The 20583-nt window shown below is 45.7% G+C and overlaps 1 protein-coding gene across 2 annotated transcripts in view; it reads left to right on the plus strand.

The window, feature by feature from the left end:
- LOC106485571 (uncharacterized) overlaps positions 1-20583 on the plus strand; it is a 62738-nt gene that overhangs the window by 18927 nt on the left and 23228 nt on the right. For both annotated transcript variants that reach the window (XM_013943982.2, XM_013943983.2), the window contains exons 2-3: positions 1134-1209; positions 2529-3019. In XM_013943982.2, coding sequence (XP_013799436.1) covers positions 1134-1209; positions 2529-3019 — 567 coding nt within the window. The remainder of the gene's footprint in view (positions 1-1133; positions 1210-2528; positions 3020-20583) is intronic.

Genomic DNA, 20583 nt, shown 5'->3' on the forward strand with positions numbered 1-20583 from the left:
ACCTATTGCCATTGGATACTGTTGTGGGCAAATAACTTGCAAGACTCAGACAAAGCTATGAATGATGGGAATGTCTGTTGTTATTTTTGATAAAAAGGCATAAGGGATAAAAAGCTCATCTTGCAGTGATCGTGTTGTTCAAGAATTGTCTCTTGTAAGGGTTTCTTTTGAAGTAATACATTTTCCTTTGACTCATTTGGTTTTGACCACTGCCAGAGGCACATACTAAGCAGCATATCTCAGAGGTTTGATCTGATATAGTAACTAGTGACTTCCAGGTAACTCAGCAGGAATTGGATCTATCTTACCTGAAAAACTTAACTTCAGAACTCTCAGCCCATCTCAAGAAGAAGTTACCAAGTTTGTTCAGTGTTAGAGTGGGTATTTGGGTATAAGGTGAGTGGTTTGGTCAGGTCCATGCAAATCCCAAAGCAAATATTTCTGAAAATTCCTATTACACAAAATATGAGTTCTCTGTACTCTTGGAGCATCTAAGAGTATTCAGTGATATTGCAAGTGCTGACAGGGAGAGCATACTGTTATTGTTTATGTTTCTGTGAAATTGTGTTTCTTTTTTTTATTACATTCTTCAGAGCTGTCTTGTACAAAAGCAAGGCGGTAAAGATGTGTCTGTTCTTCGGTGGCTTGTGTGTGTGTCTTCAAGGGGGATGTGTGGGCACATACATAAGATGGCTAAAGTGACACGCCACATCCATTTGTGGGTGCCTTACAAGATGATAGTGCTGTTGACAGGATGTGTCTTTGTTTCAGAGGTGGGTTTTGGAGATTTAGTTGTCCATGTGAGGTGGATGTGGTAGGTCGTGATGGTTACAACTTGTGTGTCTGGGGCGCTAAGGGCAGGGTATTTTTGTTTGTGCTTGGGAAAGAGTTGGCGGTGTGGTAAGGTGAAAATAGTGGTAGACTGTGTTTTGTGTTGCTGCAAGTAAGAGGGGTACAATGAAAGTTTGAGGTTGGGAGATGAGGATGTGTATACAGGGAGGTGCTACAACAGAGTGTGTGCGGTTAGTTGGGGTGGACGCCTGCAGGATATGGGTGGAGGAAGTGGCTTTGGCAGCAGCAGGCGCAATATTCAGTGTTCACAATGAAGCCTTTTCTTTCTATTTGTCCCCTAGATCTCCTACCCCCCAAGTGATGAGGACAGCGACGACTCTGAGGGAGAGAACCAGGAACTTGCTCAGATTGACAGAGGTAAAGGGACAAGATAGGAGGGCCCTGGGATGCTACAGTGGAAGTGCATTTTGCTTTTTGTCTCTGCTTGCAGAAGTGCCTCTTTCCCAGTCCCAGCTGTATCACAACCAGGTTCATTAAGTCAGTCAGCTTGAAGTCTTTGGGACCTCACAGGGAGAAGCTGGTGTTATCAGATGCTGCAGTCGCACTTTGCTTGAAAAAGGTAGAGGTCGTTAACCACAGATTAAGATGCTGCAGACCTGGGGTAGCAAAGGTCTCCAATCAGGTCAGCAGCCTGAATTGAGTGCTGGAACTAGCACTCCAGTTTCTATTCCGTGCTTGTGCATCTGCATCATCTTGTTCCAGGTTTCCTCTTCCTTGCCATTTCCAGGCTTGACCTTCCCTTCCCCCATCCCTGTACTCATTTGTCAGATTAGCTCCCTCCCTCCCTCCTGTACCACTGGTATTGGGCAGCTCTATCCTTGGACCTAGCTGAGGATCTTTGACAGAGGAGAGACAGATGCTTTGCCATAGTTTTTTGGACCTGGCATATAGCAGCTTAGAGCTTCAGTGAAAGGGAAAATTCTGCTTGGCCCCATGCTGAAGCATGTTTAGCGTCAATGAAATCTGCAGGAAATGTGCCTGTTGAGCTCTGCTAAGTCTCTGCCCTTTGTGCATGCCCTGTGTTTTATCTGGGGCTCATAATCTGGCCAAATTTAGGCAGATTTTTATGCAAGGATGGGAGAAGTTAAATTCCTGACCCACAGGACATGTCCTGCCAGGATTCTAATCCCTGCTCCAGACATTTAACCTAGAAAAAGTTCAGCAGAACAGTTAAAAAGGTGCACAGCTTGTGGCTGAAGGCAGACTCTTTTATCTGGCAAACTTTGTAATTGAGGACCTTTACCTCCAAAATCCCAAATCTTTGCTATTTGAGCCATAGACCTGTTTCTTAGAGTAATGTAACTTACTTAACCTCATCTTCCCTGAGAGCTGGTCACTAGACTAATTTTTCTGGATAGAAGCAAGTGACTGATAGCACATTTTGTAAGATAATGTCTTCTGCAGATTCAGGGAATGAGGTGGGCAACAGATCCATATTCTTGCCGTACAACTAGACTTCCAGGTGACAATTTGCAAGGTGGTATCTAGCAGACTGGTCTAAACTAAGATCTGGGAACTTCCACAGGGGAGCATTCAGCAGGAAAGTATTTCTTCTCAGGAAGGAGGGAAACCGTTCAGAAATTTACTTGGGAAGAAGTAAAGAAAACAGTTTGGGAGAGCAGGCCTGGTTTGATAGGGCATGAATGCAGATCTGCTATTTCTCTTCTTCCCACCAGAGAGAAGACGGAATTGTACCTTGACCCCTCTGGCCACCAACCAGCTTCAGAATCAGGAAAATCAATGCTGCAAGGTTCGGGCCCTTTTTCATGCCAGCCTGGATCGCCACAGCTCGGAAGAGGAGCTGGAGCGTATCAACCGAGAATTCGCTGCTGAGAAAAGAAAGTGGTCCCAGGTCAGCAGGCTTGCCTGCTGCAGTGACAGCAACAACACATCCTCCAGTGACGAAGAAGTGAAGAACTTGTGCACCATGTCCTTCCAGCCTGTAGCAGAACAGGCTGATAGCCTACACGCTAGCCCAAGCCCTGTGCTCTTCAGTGCCTCCCCTCCTAAGAGACTCCAGCCCCTGGTGCGGAACCCAGCCTCCAGACCTTTAATCTTCACAAGTGTTGGGGCAGGCTTTGAGCAAGTCATGCCTTGTAAGAGACATCGACAAGGATATGGGGATAAGGTCAGCAGGCCCAGCCTGGACCTGGAAAAAATGCAGCAGGTAAGGTGGAACTTTGTACAAGGAAAGCAACATCGCTTGAGAACAAGTGTTGTGAGCAAAGGGGAAGAAGAGTTATTGAGGCAGGGTTCAGACAATTCATAAGGCTTCTTCTTCTTGTGATCGCATCTTCAGAGCCATAATCAGTACTTCTGCTCTCTGTCTAGGATAAACTAGGCCTAAGTTTAGGGAGGACTTCTCTTTAGAAACAAAGCCTCTGCTAATTAAGTCTTTCTTGCCAGAGTTGGGCTGTTCTCTTTCTACCCATTAAGAAGGAAGCATCCCTACTGGCCAGTTTATCACATGACATAGGAACAAAATCGCTGGAGTTCACTGCAGTGGAGTTACCCCTGGTGCCATGAGCTGACCCATAACATTCACTCCCAAAGAAGTGGTTGCTCAGGGCTGTATAAAGAAATATCTGAGAGATGAAAGTAGTCCTAGATGTGATGATGATGGATATCACTCCACATTTTTTGACCTCCTTGGGACTAGGTCTCCTTTTTCCTCCTAGGGGTTTTACAGCAGTGCAAAACAGTGTGTTACGTTCTTACCAGCTTACAAATAAAAACTGTTTACAGTTTGCTCTAGGTGCAGTTATTCCTGATTTTGCAGGACTTTTGGAGGGAGTTTGAAATGAGCTGTGTAAATACTTGGAGTTTGGGAAATCCTTGGAGGCTGAGAAATGTGGTAAGGAATAGAGCAGTGGCCTGCCTGGTACTGGTGGGGTGAGCTGGCCTGTGCAGTGCCTATCCAGCACCTCTCTTTCAGAAGGTGTTGTTGCAGAGTTAATATTTCAGCTCTTTATTATTTATCTTTCATCTTGCGCTGGTATAGTGTCTATTTGAAAGAGTATCTGCAGACATCTGCTGACCCTGGTAAATTGCAGTAAGTTAAGGACAGTTATTTTCAGTTCTGATTTCTTCTTGTTAGGGAAGAATTTCCCTGGTTCTCTTTGGTTGGATGTACCAAATTTAATCTCATTAACATCCCCTTTAAGCCTATGAGACAGTCCCACTAAAAGAAAGGACTATGTATTTATTTTCCAAGATGTATAAAAGCAAGCCCCCTCCATTTCCCCATTACATAGTTGCCTGTTCTCAATCCTGTTGGCGGCATATATCCCATGAATGCATAATGTAGAGTCTTGTGGTTTCAGTACAGTTTTCCTCACCCCCTCCTTTCCCTTCTTGCCAAGTTTCTGCTCATAGAACATTCAAAAGGCCCAGTCCTGCATTTCACATCACCCAAGTCTTCCACTGATACTGACAGACTTTTAAAATTAGTCTCACATTGTAATGAGAGGAGAAAAAAGCTGAAGAGCCTGTGGCCTGTTCTTTTTTTTTGAGAGTGTGTGTGAATACCTTTCAGCCCAGGTGGATTCTCTGATTCAAATTCTAGATTAGCATCTACCTGCTCTGCCTTAAGTCCCCTTCAGCAGTGTGTTTGGGAGTGTGCTGGCAACATAGACATTGAGCAGGTTAGAAGCTAATTTGCATAAGCTTTCCAAACTGTTGTGGTTTTTCTGGGAGACCTTATGAGAATGGTTTGCTTCCTGGACCTTCTGCTTGCTACACTTCTGTGTTAATTGTGGGAATGATTCTTGCAAGAACAGTTGAAATCTGATCTTTTTTTTTTAGTAACATTTTTATTGTAAATGTCATTAACACTTCTAGTTTTTGGAATCCCAGCTTTAAAAAAAGGAAATTCAGCTCATGGATTTGATTTAAAAGTATGTACTTTTTTTTGCACACCCCCCCCCCCCTTCCCCAGCACGCACGCGCGCACACACACACACACACACACACACACACACAAAATGGGATGCAGCCTGAATTCTGTAACAGGGAGTGTGGTCATTTGTATTTTTTGGGGGGGGGTTAATTTTCAACTGGTAAAAGCTTGAAGCTTTATGAATCGTTCTTGTGTGATCTAGAAAGTCTTGTTCCCTGCATGGTTTTGCTTGCAACCTGTACTTGCTTCTGTTACAAAAATCATGACAGAAATAATCAATGATCTTGTTTCTTATGGCAATGATATGAAATCTGGGTTCAGTTTTGAGTTCTGCCACAGAATCCTTGTGTCGAAGTTAGGCAAGTCATGTTCAGTACCTCCCTTCCTCATCTATAAAATGGGGCCAGGGTGTTCCTTTCTTGATCTGTCTGCATTCTCCAACAAAAGTGATTGTCTCTTGCTAAATGTCTGGGCAACAGTTGACACCATGCATTTTTTAGTCATGAATACAATGCAAATGAGGAATGATAATATTAACTGGCTACTTCAAGGTTCTACCTGGGCTCTGAACATCAATCTGTTCTTACTTTGTGATTCTTATCCTGATTATAATGTGCTTGGCCATGAGAATACAGCTGATAAACTTGATCTATGGAAACTATTTTGAGTATCAGGTGCAGTCTCCACTCTTGTCCCTGAGCCTTACTTTCCATTCCTGCAGTTCTGTGGAGCTGACAGTAGATGACAAAGAATACCAGGCAAGATTCATTTGTGCTGTGAGCAAATGCGTTCTGAGACCAGAAGGTACTTCTGGGCGCATGATGTGAAATGGTTTGCTCAAGAGTGGGTGAAGAGATGCAAAGGGCATTGCCATTGCATCAAATCCTGTCTATGTTGGATGGTGGTGGAAAATGGGTCCAGAGAGCTGTGGTGTGGAGAGGGTCTATGCTGAGACTTTTAAGCAATTCTTAGGGTTGAATAAACAAGACAGCTTTTGCAGGAAGGCTGTGGACTGGTGGCATGTGCTGTCAAAATGTCTTTCTGTGCTCCAGTGATGTCTTTTGGTAAGGGAGAGGGGTAAATTTGGGAGGGATAAGTGGGTTGGGGGCAGTCTGAGTGCATTTAAGGGAGCAGGGAATTGCTGTGTTTCTACCTCTCTGGCCTGTTGATAAATGGGGACAGCTCTGTCATCTGGGCTGTTCAGTTCAACCTCCCTCAGCAGGAGAGGCTATACAGGAGCAGGCTTAAAAGTCCCACTCTGGTTAGATGCCAGACCATGCCTTTCCAGCTTCACAGGGCAGTGTGATGCTGCCCTTTTGTGCCACAGCCATGAGTTTGGACAGTTGGCGGGTTTATTTCCAACCCTGGCTGGCTGGTTGACCAGCTACCTATCCTCTTCCCTATTGAGTCTGAGCAAGTGGAATTCAATACATTCTTTTCTTCAGTCCTCCAAAGGATCAGAAAATTAGCTCAGAAGACTTCTTCCTTTCTTTCCCTTAATTGAGCTGAAAAGCCCTGGCTCGTGCAGACACATGCATTGCTCCAGTGAATGCCCTCTCCCAGCTGCCCCTTGATCTCAGTCCTTGGACAGCAATCTAATTACACGCAGGCCCTGCTGCCAGCCCTTTGCAATTTAATGAAGGTCGTGCATGTTCCAGAAAGACTGAGGCTGCTGCCACCCTGTGAACATGAGTTGGTCTGGCTTTTTTGGCAGTGCCAAGGGTGCCAGGTCAAGGAGTGCAGAGAGATGCTTTGATGGTTTGAGCTGAAGGCTGCAGGGGATGCTAGGGTTAGCTGAGGCAGGAGGAAGTCCAGGATGTTGCAAAGGCTCCTTGGAGCTGCTGAGCTGGTTCCCAGGGGATGAGACTAATTGTTCTTGACATGGTATGTAAACAGATAAAAGGGAAGCAAAGGATCCATCCTTCTGCACTGTGTAATGGGACTTGCTGGACTTCTTTGGTTTTTCAAGCAGCTGAAGGTGGATTTTAGAGTGCAGTTTGCAGGGAGGTAGATCATAGTCCAAGGAGACCAGCTTTGGAGTGGCAGGTTAGAAATCGAAATTGCCCTCATTTAAGTGTGGGTAGGTGGCTGGTAGGGAAATCATCGCTTTGAAGTACAAGGCAAAGAGTTTGGGTACCTGAGGTATGTTTCCAGTTATGCTCCTAAGTCACTCGGTAGTTCTGAGCAAGTTGTGAAACCCCTCTGCCATGGTTTCCTTGTACGTATGGGTAGATAATACCAAACTTGCATTGTCTAATGGAGGCTTAATGCATTATTTAAAATGTTTTAAAGTGCTAGGATGAGAAAGGCTGCTACAGATGAGGGAAGTATGTCCTGTACTAACATTTGGATTTCTCATTGTGAACATTGTATCCTCTTGGTGGGTGAATATGGTTTCAGTGCACCATGGATGGAGTGAAGCTTCATCTTCGCTTGACACTGAAGGTGACCTGTCTGCTTTTTTGGCCTGGGGCAGAGTGAGTCCTGATCTGGGTTTAGATGTAATATCAAGCCCAACAGTCTTTTTCCTGAATATTTGAATATTGACATTTTAGTTGGATTGGACCTGGTAGGGCGATCAGCACTCAAAACTGTCTTTGGGCCTATGCTGGCCGCATGGAGGCTGCAGGAAGCCAGATGGTGGGCATTCGCCATATGTGACCAAGGAGCAGTGTGTGACTCCTGGTACTCTGGGGTGTGGGCTTTCGGCACCTGACTGCTGATTTGTGAGTTGGGCTGCAGTGATGACTCTAGGGTAAGATTGCTGTCTCCTTAGCACAGCTGGGCTTTGCCCTTGCCTGCCTTTCCAGGACTTGACAAATAGCCTCCAGATAGAGAATGTGTGAGCTTGCAAGCCCTTTTCACCTCTTGGCCTCCAATTTGAATCCAGGCCTTGTCAGTTACTGAAGATTATTATCATCTGTTCACTCCTCTGAGCTTGTCTCTCTCTTCTCATGGGATGCTGGAAAACCCACTGCTGGTGCTGGTGATAGTTTCATTGCTGTCTCTGCCCTCAGCCACAGTATTCCAGAATGACTGAGCAGAGTTCACAGGCCTGTGTTGAGCATAACATGAGACAGAAGAAGCATAATAGTTATTCCTGGTCTTAAGCTCTTTGACTTTCTCCCCTGCTGCTTCAAATTTTTTCTGTGGCACTTCGAACAGCTGAGATTTACACCATTTCTTAAGGGGTCTAATGCTAGAATTTCTCTCTGAGGTGTGAAAAGTTGGGCCATAGCAATTCTTTGTTCCAAAATGCAGTAGTCTACTGGTTGAAGCAATGTAATAAGGAAACTGATGAAGAAACCAATTGCGCCATTACAGAATGAGAAATCCTGCTTCTGGTAACCTCCTGCAATTCTGCTTTTATTTTTTACCCCCAGAAAATATTCTACAGCTGCTGTTTTTCCAGCAGGGAAGCCCTGTTCCTCTCACCCCTGCCAGCATTTGGCAATGAAGTAGCCAGCGAAACAAATGGTATGTTACTGTGAGGCAATTCTAGCATGGAAAAATTGGGGGCTGAAAAAGATTTATTAGATTGTCTGATCTACCTGCCTGCAAGGATATACTTCTGCGGCAGGAGGCTGTGTGACTCTAGACAGGTATGGTGTAAGTGGGTGATGGAGCACAATAGAGATATCTTCTTTGTCTCTTTGGAGGAGGTGAGGAGATGTTCTCTTTAGGTTCGATGTCTATTGTGAAGACTCTGTGGCTCAGTGCCCCCCAACTGACATCTGGTTTGCTGATTAAGGCGTTTACAGTCTGATAGTGACAGAGGGAGGGAAGGAAGGAGGAGTGCCTTTTAAGAGCACCCAGGTCTGGGAAGTGGAGAGACTCAATAGAGAGGGAAGGCATGAAGAACCCCACCCTGCTCCAAGGAGATGATTATGACTCTGCCAGGCAGCAGATATCTTTGTCTCTTCTTTGCATCCCCTAATTGCTCTCTCTGTTATCTAATATCTGAAAGATGGTTTCTGTGCAAAGACATGCTGCAATGGAAGGTCCTGCATGCTGCCAGGGCTGGATGAATCGGAGCAGAAGAGAGCTGGTAACCCATCTAGAGTTCAGCCCAGCTACTTCCTAGAAAGGGTAGTGATTTCCTTTGGTTTCCTGAAGGAGGCAAGTTGAGTGTGTCTTCACTTTAGTGACAGTAAGGCCAAAGTTCACCTGCTGCCTGCTTCTAAATGCCAAGGGCAAGGCAGGTAGGACAAACTAGTCCTACTCCTAAGCTTCCAACAGAGATCAGCACAATAGAAGTTAGAGTATTGTCTGTACCTTGTTGAGGTACAGAAGTAATTTCTTTGCAAGTCAACTCCAGTTCTGTGTGGCATTTCTCTCCCATGCCATGGCATCTTTTGATACTGTGTTCACCTTTCAGGTGTGCTGCTAACAGACTTCCCTTCTGATCACACATCCCTCTCTGGACCTCTCCCACCATGCCAGACTTGTGTTAGCTCTGGCACAGAGTGTGTTGGCCTATTCCTAGGGCCAGACACTTAGGCTGTTCTCCCTTAATCCCTTCCTTGTTTAACCTGAGTGCTTTGAGATCTGGCTTTGTAATGCATACAAAGGGACAACAGTTCGAGGGGGAGATGAATGAGTTAGTGTATGGGTGCTTCTGTGTGGAGATACTCATCTATCTCTTTTCCCCTGGGTATCTAGCAATGCAACTTCACCTTCTCTTCCTGGAAGTGTGTGTGTTGGTGAAAATAGCTATTTGGAGTGTCATGGGGCCTAAGTGCCATCTGGGTTATCTCCAAGCATAAGCCAGTAGCTAGAACATCTGCTGGAACATCTGAAACCTGGTTCCTTGTTATGCTGCTTTGGATCCTGAAAGAGAGTCTGAAGATTGAGTTGGCCAGAATGATTTTGAGTGCACCATGGGGCTTGGAGGATGAAAAGGAGGATGAGGGAAGGAAATCAGATGTGGCTGAAATTTGGGAGAATATGTATTGAAAAGAAGATAGATCTGTGGGAGGGGAGAGAGAGAAGTGGGTAGGAAGGGGTAGAGACAGAACTAGAGAGAGAGACATTTTGTTGTATTAAGATTCCCAAAGGGACAATAATAGCACCTGACACCAGTGGCAGTGAATTATGAGCCTGATGTTAAAGCCAAAGGCTTATCATTTAGATTGGCAGGCTGCCTGGCTATCTTCCCAGTCCTGCTGTCTTTCTTTTTTCTCGAAGCTCTAAAGCCTGGTAAGAAGGTATTAGGCTAAAGCCAGTTCTTTGGCTGCAGACCAGGGAGAGGAGATCAAATGGGCATACGGCACCATTGGCATGTGTCCTTGGGAAGTGGCTCAGGGAGATGTCCTGGGGGATGCTGGTGACATTGTGTGAGGCCTGAGCTCCTGGTTTGACTCTGAGGGGTAGGTGGGCCTGGAGGGAGCAAATTTGGGCAAGGGAGTCCATGATGGGCCATCCCAGGGTACTTAGGTGAGGTGCACTAACTCAGCAAGTGAGTGGCGGGCAACGTTGCCTTACTGAGAAGAACCTGAACATGGCACCTCCAAGCAAAAAGAGAAGGCGCTCCCACAGCAGCTGCCACAATCTCTGCACATGAATGGACAGGGTTGAACTCTTGACCTCTTTATCATCTTTACTTCTCTCAGAGCACTACAGAGATTAATTCCTACTGAACAGCAGAAGGCAAAGCCCACAGCCAGTAGAAATGTGAGACTGGTTTATGGTGGGCTGCCAGCAAGCTGCAGAGAGCATCATTCAGCAAAGCCTACAGACCCTAACTGCAGCAATGACAGGGCTGGTCTAAATGTGATTTGAGGTGGGGTGAAAGGCTGCCCCAGCATGGACACTGGGTACCGAAGGGCGACTGTCCTCCAGCATCTCCCTGCTCTGCCTCTCATGTTACCTGTTGTGTGTCTTTTTTGTGGAAGGTTATCAAAGGCTGTTTTGTTTCTTGTTTTGACACCATACAGTGTGGAAGGATAGTGCTGGTATACTCTCTTTCTCTAAATTTAGCCAAAGTAGCCTCAAGGGCTTGGCAGATTAAGAAGTTTTGCTGCAACCTGTTTATACTTTCCAGCAAGACCAGTTAGTAGATGCTGCTTGGAAGTGAATAGAGAAGGTCAGGACCTTCTCTGCATTGCTCTCTCGAATAGGGAAGCATTGTCTTCACCTTCCTTGTCCTTGCTGTGTGTGGACTAGAAGGGCTGCATGGGTTGGGTCCCAAAGTGACTGTTTGGTTGGCCAGATACCTCTCCCTGTCCACTCTTCCCTCAGCATGTGGCTCATTGTGATACAAATATCTCATCATTGCCTGAGGAGAAAAGAAGTTTGCAGGCAGCTTCACCATATGCTGTCACTGCACATGTTGTATTTGGTCTGTGGATGAATGGATCTTCAGGCCTGGTAAGGTATGTCTTTTGCTTATGGTAACATCTGCTGAGAAGGAGAAAGCCTTACAGTTAACTTCTTTGGAGGAACTGTGAGGTGAGCTTGAGGAGATTGGAAAGGGTAAATGGTTGTTTGGAACCAATCCCCTTAATCCTCATGTAGTCCAGAGGGTTTGTGAGAGTGGTGTCTGTTCTTTGCTCTCCCTTCTGGCTTTGTTATATAGACTGAGGAATTGAAACAAGCAGAAGAGACAGGTTTAGTCTATTGTTTCTGTTACCCCCTACCACCACCGCCACCACCAAATGTTGAATTCCCAGCTTAAGCACTTACAGAAATGACCAGAAATCAGCACCCACAAGATAGCAGGGTCTGCTACTGAGTATGCTTAAAAACCAGTCTGTAAGAGACTTGTTCAAAGCACTGCACAAAGAGAATGGTAGCAAGAAATGGAAAGCAAGAACCCATTTGTCTCTTTCCCTTCCCCTTGCACGGCATAGCACCGTATCTCTGAAGTAGGACACCTTCCTCGTTCAGCATTGCTTGGCACTGATGTTTGAAAGGCAACACAGATGTGTTTTGGACCCTGCGGTCTTCCTGTGTGACAATGCCAATGAGTGAGAAGGAAGGAGAGGAGGTGATAATGCGGGTTTGGAAGCTGCAGGAACAGGGTAGTCATGTGATGATGGAGATTAACTATTAACGCTGGGTTTTTGTGCTCCAGTTTTGCCTCCGCAGACTGCAAGCAGGAAGCTTGTCTCACAGTGTGTCCGAGGGACTTGAGAACACAGCAGCCATTAGTGTTCAACAGGCAGAAGCTGGCTGATCTTTTAGAGCCTTCAAGTCTGTGATTAGAGTAAACACTCTAGGAAATGCTGTTTTGGGGAAAAGCTTTGGCTTAGTAGAATAGCCAGCCTGGCTGTCAGCAACACAGCTGTCCTTGGCGTGGGCTGGGGTTTAGCTCTGATTTTCTGCCTTAGCTCTGAATAGCCTCTCCTTTGTTGGCTCACATGAGAACTGCACTGCTGGGCTCTGTTCTCACTTTCCTTAAGCCTGTTGATGTCAATGGGAGTTTTGGGCACTGGTCCATAGCTCATCTCGCAGGAGGAGGCACTCAATAGAGGCAGCACTTCTCATGTAGATGGGGACAGGGTTAAACCAGCGTAGATTCACCTCTAAAACTCTCTGCCTTTCTCCTCCAGAGCTGTCTTCCCACATACACCCTTCTTGTTGGGCTACAATTAATTTTGAGGAGATGATGATAAATATGTCAGAGTTCTTTTTTTTTTAAATGCAAGGTTTCGAAAGGATAGGTGTTTTGAGGGCTACAGGTAAACTAAGAACACAAATGAAGATACTTCAAAGGAACCCTATTAAGTTTGCCCTTTTTCATCATTGAAAATGATCTTTTTCAGTCTCCTGTTGGACTTTGCTTGCTCATGCAAAATACTTTCTGTAGGAATGAATTTGAAAAACTGAGGATTCTCTAAACAGTGTTAGGAACTTTACCTAACTGAAAGTCTGTGATTGTGTCTATGTTAGGACAGAAACTGTATTTTTATTAAAAAAAAAAATAATGTTTTAAAATCTTGGCATATTCTTGCAAGCTATCATTTTGTCTTGGTGTGTTTGATTATGGAGGAACTAGGTTGAGCAGTTACACAAAGGATGAAACCCTGTCCAGTACTCTGCAAGTTGCTTGCAGTCTTGCTGTAGGCATGCCTGTTTTTGACAGCATAGGTATGTCTTTTGCCTACCTTTGGACAATTTAGAAGCTCCCTAGCTTGCATATCGCTTCACAGGCTCATCAGACACTCCTACAGGCTCTGGCATGACAGTATGTGGGGATAATGTGATTAAGAAACAAGGAACAGTTTAAAAAATTCTTTTCCAAAATGCAAAGCTAGTGGGTCTGTGCAGTTCCTAGTATAGGCATAGATAAAGTGAAAGCAACTCAGATGCCTGGTTTTCTTAATGCTGTAAATCCATACTAATTAAATTGTAGGTGATGTGGTTTTAAGCTGGGGAACCCACCACGGGTCAGGGAATGCAATTGAGTTTATTCAGCAAAGTCTGTTGCCACTGTTGTTTGCTCTACGTACAGGAAAGACAGACAAGCCTCATGCAAGAACATGGTGTACCTGACTAGATGATAAGACTGTATATTGAGCATATATTAAGGTAAGTCTCAAAATTCTAAGCTGCAGTGCTTTGTTCAGAACACTCTGATTGAAATAGCACAGTGACTTTGTGATATGTGTGTTTTCATAATAGGTCTGACTTTAGTGTGTTATAAAATAAAACTCTTAGCTTGTTGTTTTCAACTTAATATAATTTCCTGTTGAATCACATGGCCATCTCTCTTATCTTCTAAGTGTTTTTAGAGGACTGAGTGTAATTGTGTACAGTGAAAGTGGTGCTCTTGGAAAATGCATTTGAAGCAGAGGGAGGTACTCCTGGTACTGCATCTTTTTAGTATTCTTATGTCTCTTCTTTCATCATATCCCTAATATTCTTTTTGGGTCTGTAATGACTGATGAAAGAAGTGTGAAAGGCATTTTTTGATGTGCTAATTTTTCCTGTTTGCATTTTGCAGCCTCTTCTACTATGGGCAGTTAGGCTAAATATCTTATGGAAAGACCCTAGAGATGGGTGAAACGGTAAACCGCAAGAATCTGAAAAAATCAGACAGCTATCTCACAGTCGGGCTGCTGGTAGGGTTAGAAGTAGAAAGCAGCAGTAACTACTGCTGCAACTTTGAAACTTGCCTATGTTGCTTGGTCCACAGTATAAAACCCTACTGAACTGAATCACTGGTTCATTTGCTTTCTAGATGCAAGCACCCAAATCTCTCAAACACCCTCAAAGCTATTCATATAAATGTGGTATAAATTCTTTCTTTTATTATTAACCTCTCTCTGCCCAGAGGATCTTAATGAACTTGGACTTGAGACACTCAGATCTGCCTTTGTACTCTGCTTTTTCTTCTTTTAATGAGGTGATCTGAACTTTTGCCCTTCTCCAGTGTGGAGGATGAACAAGCCCTCTTGGTCGTGACCATTCCATAAGCATGAAGTGGGCTAAAATCCTGAATGAAAAAAGAAAGACCTAAATGATTTGTGTGTTAAAGTTGATATGTGTGTTATGAGCACTGGTGTGTGCTATACAGGCTGTGGTATGTAGTTTACAGGTGATTAAGTTGAAGGTTTATTTCCAGATATTTGGAGAGTGGAGCTTGATGCAGACAATGGACTGGCATACGCTAAGTGAGCAGTTCTCCAGCTTTTTCTTAGTGGGTGCAGCTCTAAGGGTTACTGTACCCTTCTACTGCCTGTTGGGAAGTGTAGTGGCCTACCTCTGGCTCTGAGCAGGCACATTGCTGCACCTGTGTGGGGGAGGTTTGAAATGTTAGCAGGAGTGCTGAGTGACCAGTGCTGGCACCCATGGACAAGTGGAGATGCTGAAACTCAGTGCATTGAAATGTCCAGGGAAAAGTACTGCTTGCTGAACTGATTTCGTTGCTCCTCACGTCATACAGACTTTGCTGGACCAGCTTCTGTGCCATCTTGGGCCATGTGCAGCCATGAAGACTTAGACAAAGAGGATGCAAAAGGGTACCAAAAGCTAGGAGTGCTCAACAGCGGTGCTGAAGGGAGCCGTATACCTATGTAGGAGGAAGGACAAAGCACCAGGCAGGGGCTGTGGGCTCCTCTGAAATCCTTGCAAGCTGCTCACCTGGATGCTGGCTTACGCCAGCCCTCTCAATGGTGGTAGATCGAATTCTGTCACAAGCTCTAAGCTTCGTGAGTGCTGTGAGACAGGTGTGGGCAGGCAGTGTTGCACTGGGGCCTGGCGCAGGTCACAGGCACGGGAGAATGTTCTCTGAGTGCAGTAGTTAATTACATGGTATATAAATGGATTAGCTCCCTGGATAAGAGGCCTTTATCCTATTAGCCAGCCAGCCCCTTCAATGTGCTCCCTTATCACTAATGTATACATGAGGTTCAAGGGGTGAAAGAAACAGGGGAACAAGTAGGTTGTAGGGTGGAGCTTGTGGGAACAGTTGGGTTATTTCATCATTTCTTTCTGTGGTTATTAATATTCTACTATTTCCACCTCTTGGATACTTATATGAGGACAAAAAATGGTCTTTCTGGTCTGGTCTGTCTGTTGATCATCATCTGGCCTGTAACTTCTAATCCAGTACTTATTTATGTAAAATTATGTTCATGTGCCTGTGCAAACAAATAGAATCTCTCACAAATACGCATAGTCATGTGAAAGAAGAAGACTCTGAAATATGCTGTGGGGCTCTGCAGACATGACGTGCACATGTGTGTTGGAGGGGCAGGGGGAAGGAGTAGGACTTTGCCCGAGCAGGCCTCATGGCTCAGGATGTCTGTCTGTTTGTTTGTTTGTTTGTTTTAGACAGGCTTGTTTTGGCTTCCCTGTTTATGTTTGCTGTTTATGCAGTCAGTCTGCATTTCACTTCTTCAAAGTTTCTCCACCATCCACAAATCAAAGTTCTCATATGAAGATATGACCTTGTGTGTTTTCTGTTTAAAATTGCCTTCGCAGGTGCCCCCAGCAGCACTGACTGAACCCAAGGCAAAGGTTCCCGAGGGGTAAGATCCTTTACTGCACTCAACTGGAGAGAGGACAGGAGGCGATTCAAAGTCACCTTTTGAGGTTTCCATTTTGAAAAACAGGCTATGCTTGCCCTCCATGCCATTGAAAAATCCTTTCCATGATTTAGTGCAATGAGTAAACCCATGTTGCTCTATTTTGAGAAGTCCCACTGAGACCACCCCTCTGGCTAAGAATCAGCTGAAAACGTGCATACTCCAGGTTCTCCCCAGACAAACCCATTGCTCTCCATTGGGCATTTTCTGTGGATGATTAGAGATAAATAGTGTAGTTCTTTTACCTCCTGGGAAGTCCCTTGTGCTAGCTATATCCTTTAGGGCAGGTTTTTGGGCTGGCAAGCAGGCAATCAGGCCCAAGAACTTATCCTGTTAACCACAAATACTTGATATCACCATCTAAAACATTCAGTTTGACTCTAAAACATGAAGAAATTAGCTTAGAGACTTGAAACAATTTGGGGCTGTTTTTTCTTTTGATGTCAATGTGTACAGCTATACTTTTGTCTGCTGGGGAGAACCTGTGTGAGTGTGCAGGACTCTTCTGGAAAGCTGCTGTCCCAAATTTCCAGTCTGTTCCCTGTTTGGTATGCATGAGGCCCTGTTGACTGGTCTGTGAAACCATATAGCCTTTCTAGTGTCTTGTGGTGTTCTCAGTTAGCTGAGGACAGTGTTAAGGTAGTTTGGGATATGCTTTGATAGTGCCTATGTGCTTTGGGTTTGCAGCAGCTGTCTGTGAATCCTGTTTTTCCTTGTGTCCCAGTGACATCACAGTTAACAAGAGTCTGTACCTGTCACTGCTTTTTTCTTCTTCCCCTTGGTATAGAGCTATGTGACTTTCAGAGCCTTCTCTATGCCTTTTTGCTTAAAGGAAACTGTGTTTATTCTATTGCCTGAGTTGTACTAATTCTATTGCCTGAGTTGTACTAATGTTTTAACCCCTTCTTGGTATGCTTGGGGGACAGTGTTTGAAGAGCAAACAAGCAGAAGGGTCTGGGGCTGCTTGTTTTGAACCTTGCAGAGGAGATCAGCCCCTAGCAGCGCTGTCTCCCATGTGCTGCAGCAGTGCTCTGAAGGGAATGGGATAATGGCGTAGGAGGCAGAACGCCTCCTAGTCTAACTCTGCCAACGGCAAAAATCAGTGCGAAGGGAGGGGTTTGTAGTCGCATCCAAGCCAGGACTTCAGTTAACAGTCACAAGCTGGAACTGTGAAAGTGAAACAAACTGTAGAGACATCAGATGATATGTTAGACTAGACTGGACATTCCCTGTGGACAGTTTTGGAGCCAAGACCAGGAATCAAGGGAGGAAACAGTCACATTGGCAACTCTGAATTAAAAGCCTTGTAAGCTTTTTCTCAGGAGCCTCTACCATGCCTGCCAGCTGTGAAACTAGAACCTCCTGTCCCTTCACACTCCTCCGTTTGCTAAGCTCTAGTGAACAGGAGGGGCTAGCCCAGCATTTGAACTCTGGTAATTTTGTCATGTGCAGATGAGTGATAGGGAATTAATGAATCCTGCCCCTTCCTTATATTTTTGTTATTCCACAGGTGCTGGAGTTTTCAGTCAGGTCTGTTTCCTGCACAAATGGAGTTTTGCATTTTTCAGGCCTCAAAGAAAACTCAGTAAGGGATTTGGATTGGCAAGGAGTGAATAGATGAACCATCTGATGTACCCTGCAGATCAGCAGACTCAGACTCTGCCAGACCAGCAGGGGAAGTGGCTGCTGAGCCAGACACTCTCCATATAGTGTGTTCAGTTCCCTGGTCCCCAAATTCAAATCAAAGGGCTAGTAGCAAAAGTGCCAGGGTGAATCTGGCCCATTTCATCTGTGCCTAGGGAAACAAGACTTCAGTACAGATCCAGAGCATCTTGGCAAACCGTATGCCACAAAGATGACCCAGGAGCAGCACAAAGCCGGAGTCATCTACAGACGGGCACAAAATCTGTTGCTTAGACCGTAAATGTGTAAGCAGGTACCTGTGTTTGCATTGTGGTTTTAGGGTTGTCTTTGGGGAGTGCTCCAAAAAACAGCCTGTAAACTGAATAATGTTATCTGCTCTCTGGGCCTTGGGGGCAGTGGGAATCCAGATGCTCTGCCAGATGGCAGGCCTTCCTGAGCAGGCTTTGGCTCAAACTCTTCTGTAGCAGGCATCAACCAGACCCAGCAGCCTTGTGCCACTCTGTTACGATCACCTGCTCATCTTTCTAGATTGAGGTTCAGCTGGCTCACTCTCATTTACAGAGCAATCCTTAGTAGGAAGACTTGCTGTTCCTATGGTTAAGACCAACCTGTGAATCAGTAAATTTGGGAATTTGGGTCATAGTCTTTTTTTTTTTTTCCTCCCCCATATTTGCCATAGGTACTTACCCGTTTCCTTCCCCTCAGCAGTGATAGCTGAGCCCCTGCCAGTAGTGCATAAAATCAGGTGACTAATGACACCGTGTTGGAGGGGATTTTGTGACCACAGAAGTTATTTTGTTGTGGTTTTCATTCTTCACCATCTGCTGAGTGTGTGATCCCGGACAAGTCCTTGGTGTACACATTTTTGGTCTTTTTTTATTTAATTTACTTAAGTTGAATTTATTCTGAGTGTTGATCACTATGTGATCAGGACTTCCTCTGCTGCCCTGTCCAGAGGTACTAAGCAGTCAGTATTCTCTCTAAAGTCAAGGCCATTGGTTCATAGCACTTGGTGGCCAGACATGCTGCCTGGAAAACTGAGGTTGCCCTATGTCATGGAGGTAGGGGTCCTACATGAAAGTGTCAGGAGACTAAATGTGTTGATGTTTTGAAGGGGTTTCTCATAGAGTAAGGACAAATATGACAGAAAAATGCATTAGTAATTAGTAATAATTAACAAATAATGAAATAGAAATAACTTTCTAAAGAGTTGAAAGGCTTTTTAGAGTATTCCACAGTACCACCACAGCTTACAGTCTTTGGATGCTTCAGTTTGTTTTTATAGGGAGGGACTATTGGCCAAAACACTTGAATTAGCCAGTATTTTAGAGTGATGTGAGGTGGTTTAACTTCTTGTGAAGCACTCTCCAGACTATGATAGATGATAATTGTGACTTAAGACTGTAGCCAGAATACAGTTCTCCTAATGTTCTGCTGGGTACAGACTGAGCAGAGACCTGGTGTCCAAGTATGACATGGGAACACATTGGGTACCGCAGCTTTACACCCTTGGGTCCAGGCAGTGGGGCATTCCTCAGGCACAGGGCAGTCCCTGGCTGGCGTAGCGCTGTACAGAGGGCAAGACAAATGCAGAATACCCTCAGATGACAGCTGGGGAAGGCCTGGTCCCCTAGTTTCTGTGTTGATCAGAAATCATATGTGTCTGAGAGTTTGAGCCCTGACTTTCTTGGCTCAGAGATGGCTAGTTAGTGATCAGTATCAATTAGATGTGCCTGTCTGTCTCTGTGATATCCCTTCTCTCTGAGGCTCCTTCTGATTTTGTCCAAGTAGGATAAGTCCACTTGGTGGAGTTGCTTCAGCTTTGCAGCAGCAAAGAGAAGCCTGTGACCTACTCCTCTTCCTTACAGTTTTTGTATTGCAGAGCTACAAGGTGATGCCCAAATCCTAGTACCAGTGCTCAGTGCCAAGGAATTTAAAAAACAATCCAAAATCAGCCTACAAAATAGTTCTCAAATTTTTTTCACTTGTTATCCCTAAACTGATCAGGAGGGAAAATCCAGCTTTGCTTTTGCAGGGTGCCCAACACCATATCAGTGGGATGATGGTAGAGCCAGGGCCCTGTTCCCTTATCCCTCGTGCCCTGCTGGGTGGGCGTAAAGCAGGGCTATGCTGAGGGGTTACTTTGCACCACTTTGCTGGATAGCAGGTGACTGCACAAGCACAGGGCATCCAGGCCATGATGTTTTCTTGTGGAGACTCCTGCGGCTGTCAGGTCAGGGAGATGCTGGAAGCTTCAGCCTCACTGCTGAGCTCTGGTGGGGCCCTGCGGGTGTTTCAAACCTGGCTTCTGGCAGGGCAGGCAGTGTGGGGGAGAGCCACCCTTGGGGACAGCTGACCCCCTTCCTTTAGTTCAGTCTGTGCTTCAGAAAGGGCCGTTTTGAAATACCTGTCTTTTTGATGGTGTGAGGCTGCTACCAGTTTGTCTGCCTGCGTGTGTCCTCCTCCCTGCAACATCTTTTCTGTGGCTAGCCCCTGCCCCCTGCGCCCCCCCCCCAGCCAGCCTGCCCCATGCCACCCAGTGGGATGGAGGTGGGACTTGGTCAAGCAGAAGGCTGGAACAGCAGCCTGCCGCACAATAGCCACTTTGTGCTGTGGCCTGACCTCATCTACCCACCACGCTGCAGCTGTACCCCTGGCCTGTGTGCCATTAACCCTCAGTATGCTGTCCCCAGCTGCACAATGGCAGGGCAGGGGGCACGCTTTGTTCTGGGGCTGGGCCAGCTGGTGGGAAGGCCGCTGTTCCCAGCCCAAGCCCAGCTCTGGGGGCTGGAGAGGGGAGGCCAGGCAGGCCCCTGGCTTCTCGAATGCCTGCCTGGGACAGAAGGGCTGTGGGGCCACGCTGCTTCAGCCAGCTGAGCATGGAGACCAGGAGTGGCATTGGGTTGGAGCTCGTGCACCAGGAGTGGCGTTGGACTGGAGCTCACACATTGGCATTGCTTCCAATGGTGTCCACTTCACCTTGCTCTCACAGGAGAGGTTTCTTTGTGGCCTCTTCACCCCTCTGCTTCTCAGATGGCACAGCCAATTCATCATTGTGGCTTCGTTTCTTTTTTTTTTCTTTATCTGTGTGGACCTCACATCACTGAGCACGATTTCTTCCTCCCTGTCCTCATCTCAGCCACAGGTGAGGAGTGA

This window comes from Apteryx mantelli, chromosome 3 (genome assembly GCF_036417845.1).
Source record: "Apteryx mantelli isolate bAptMan1 chromosome 3, bAptMan1.hap1, whole genome shotgun sequence".
Taxonomy (NCBI): Eukaryota; Metazoa; Chordata; class Aves; order Apterygiformes; family Apterygidae; genus Apteryx; species Apteryx mantelli.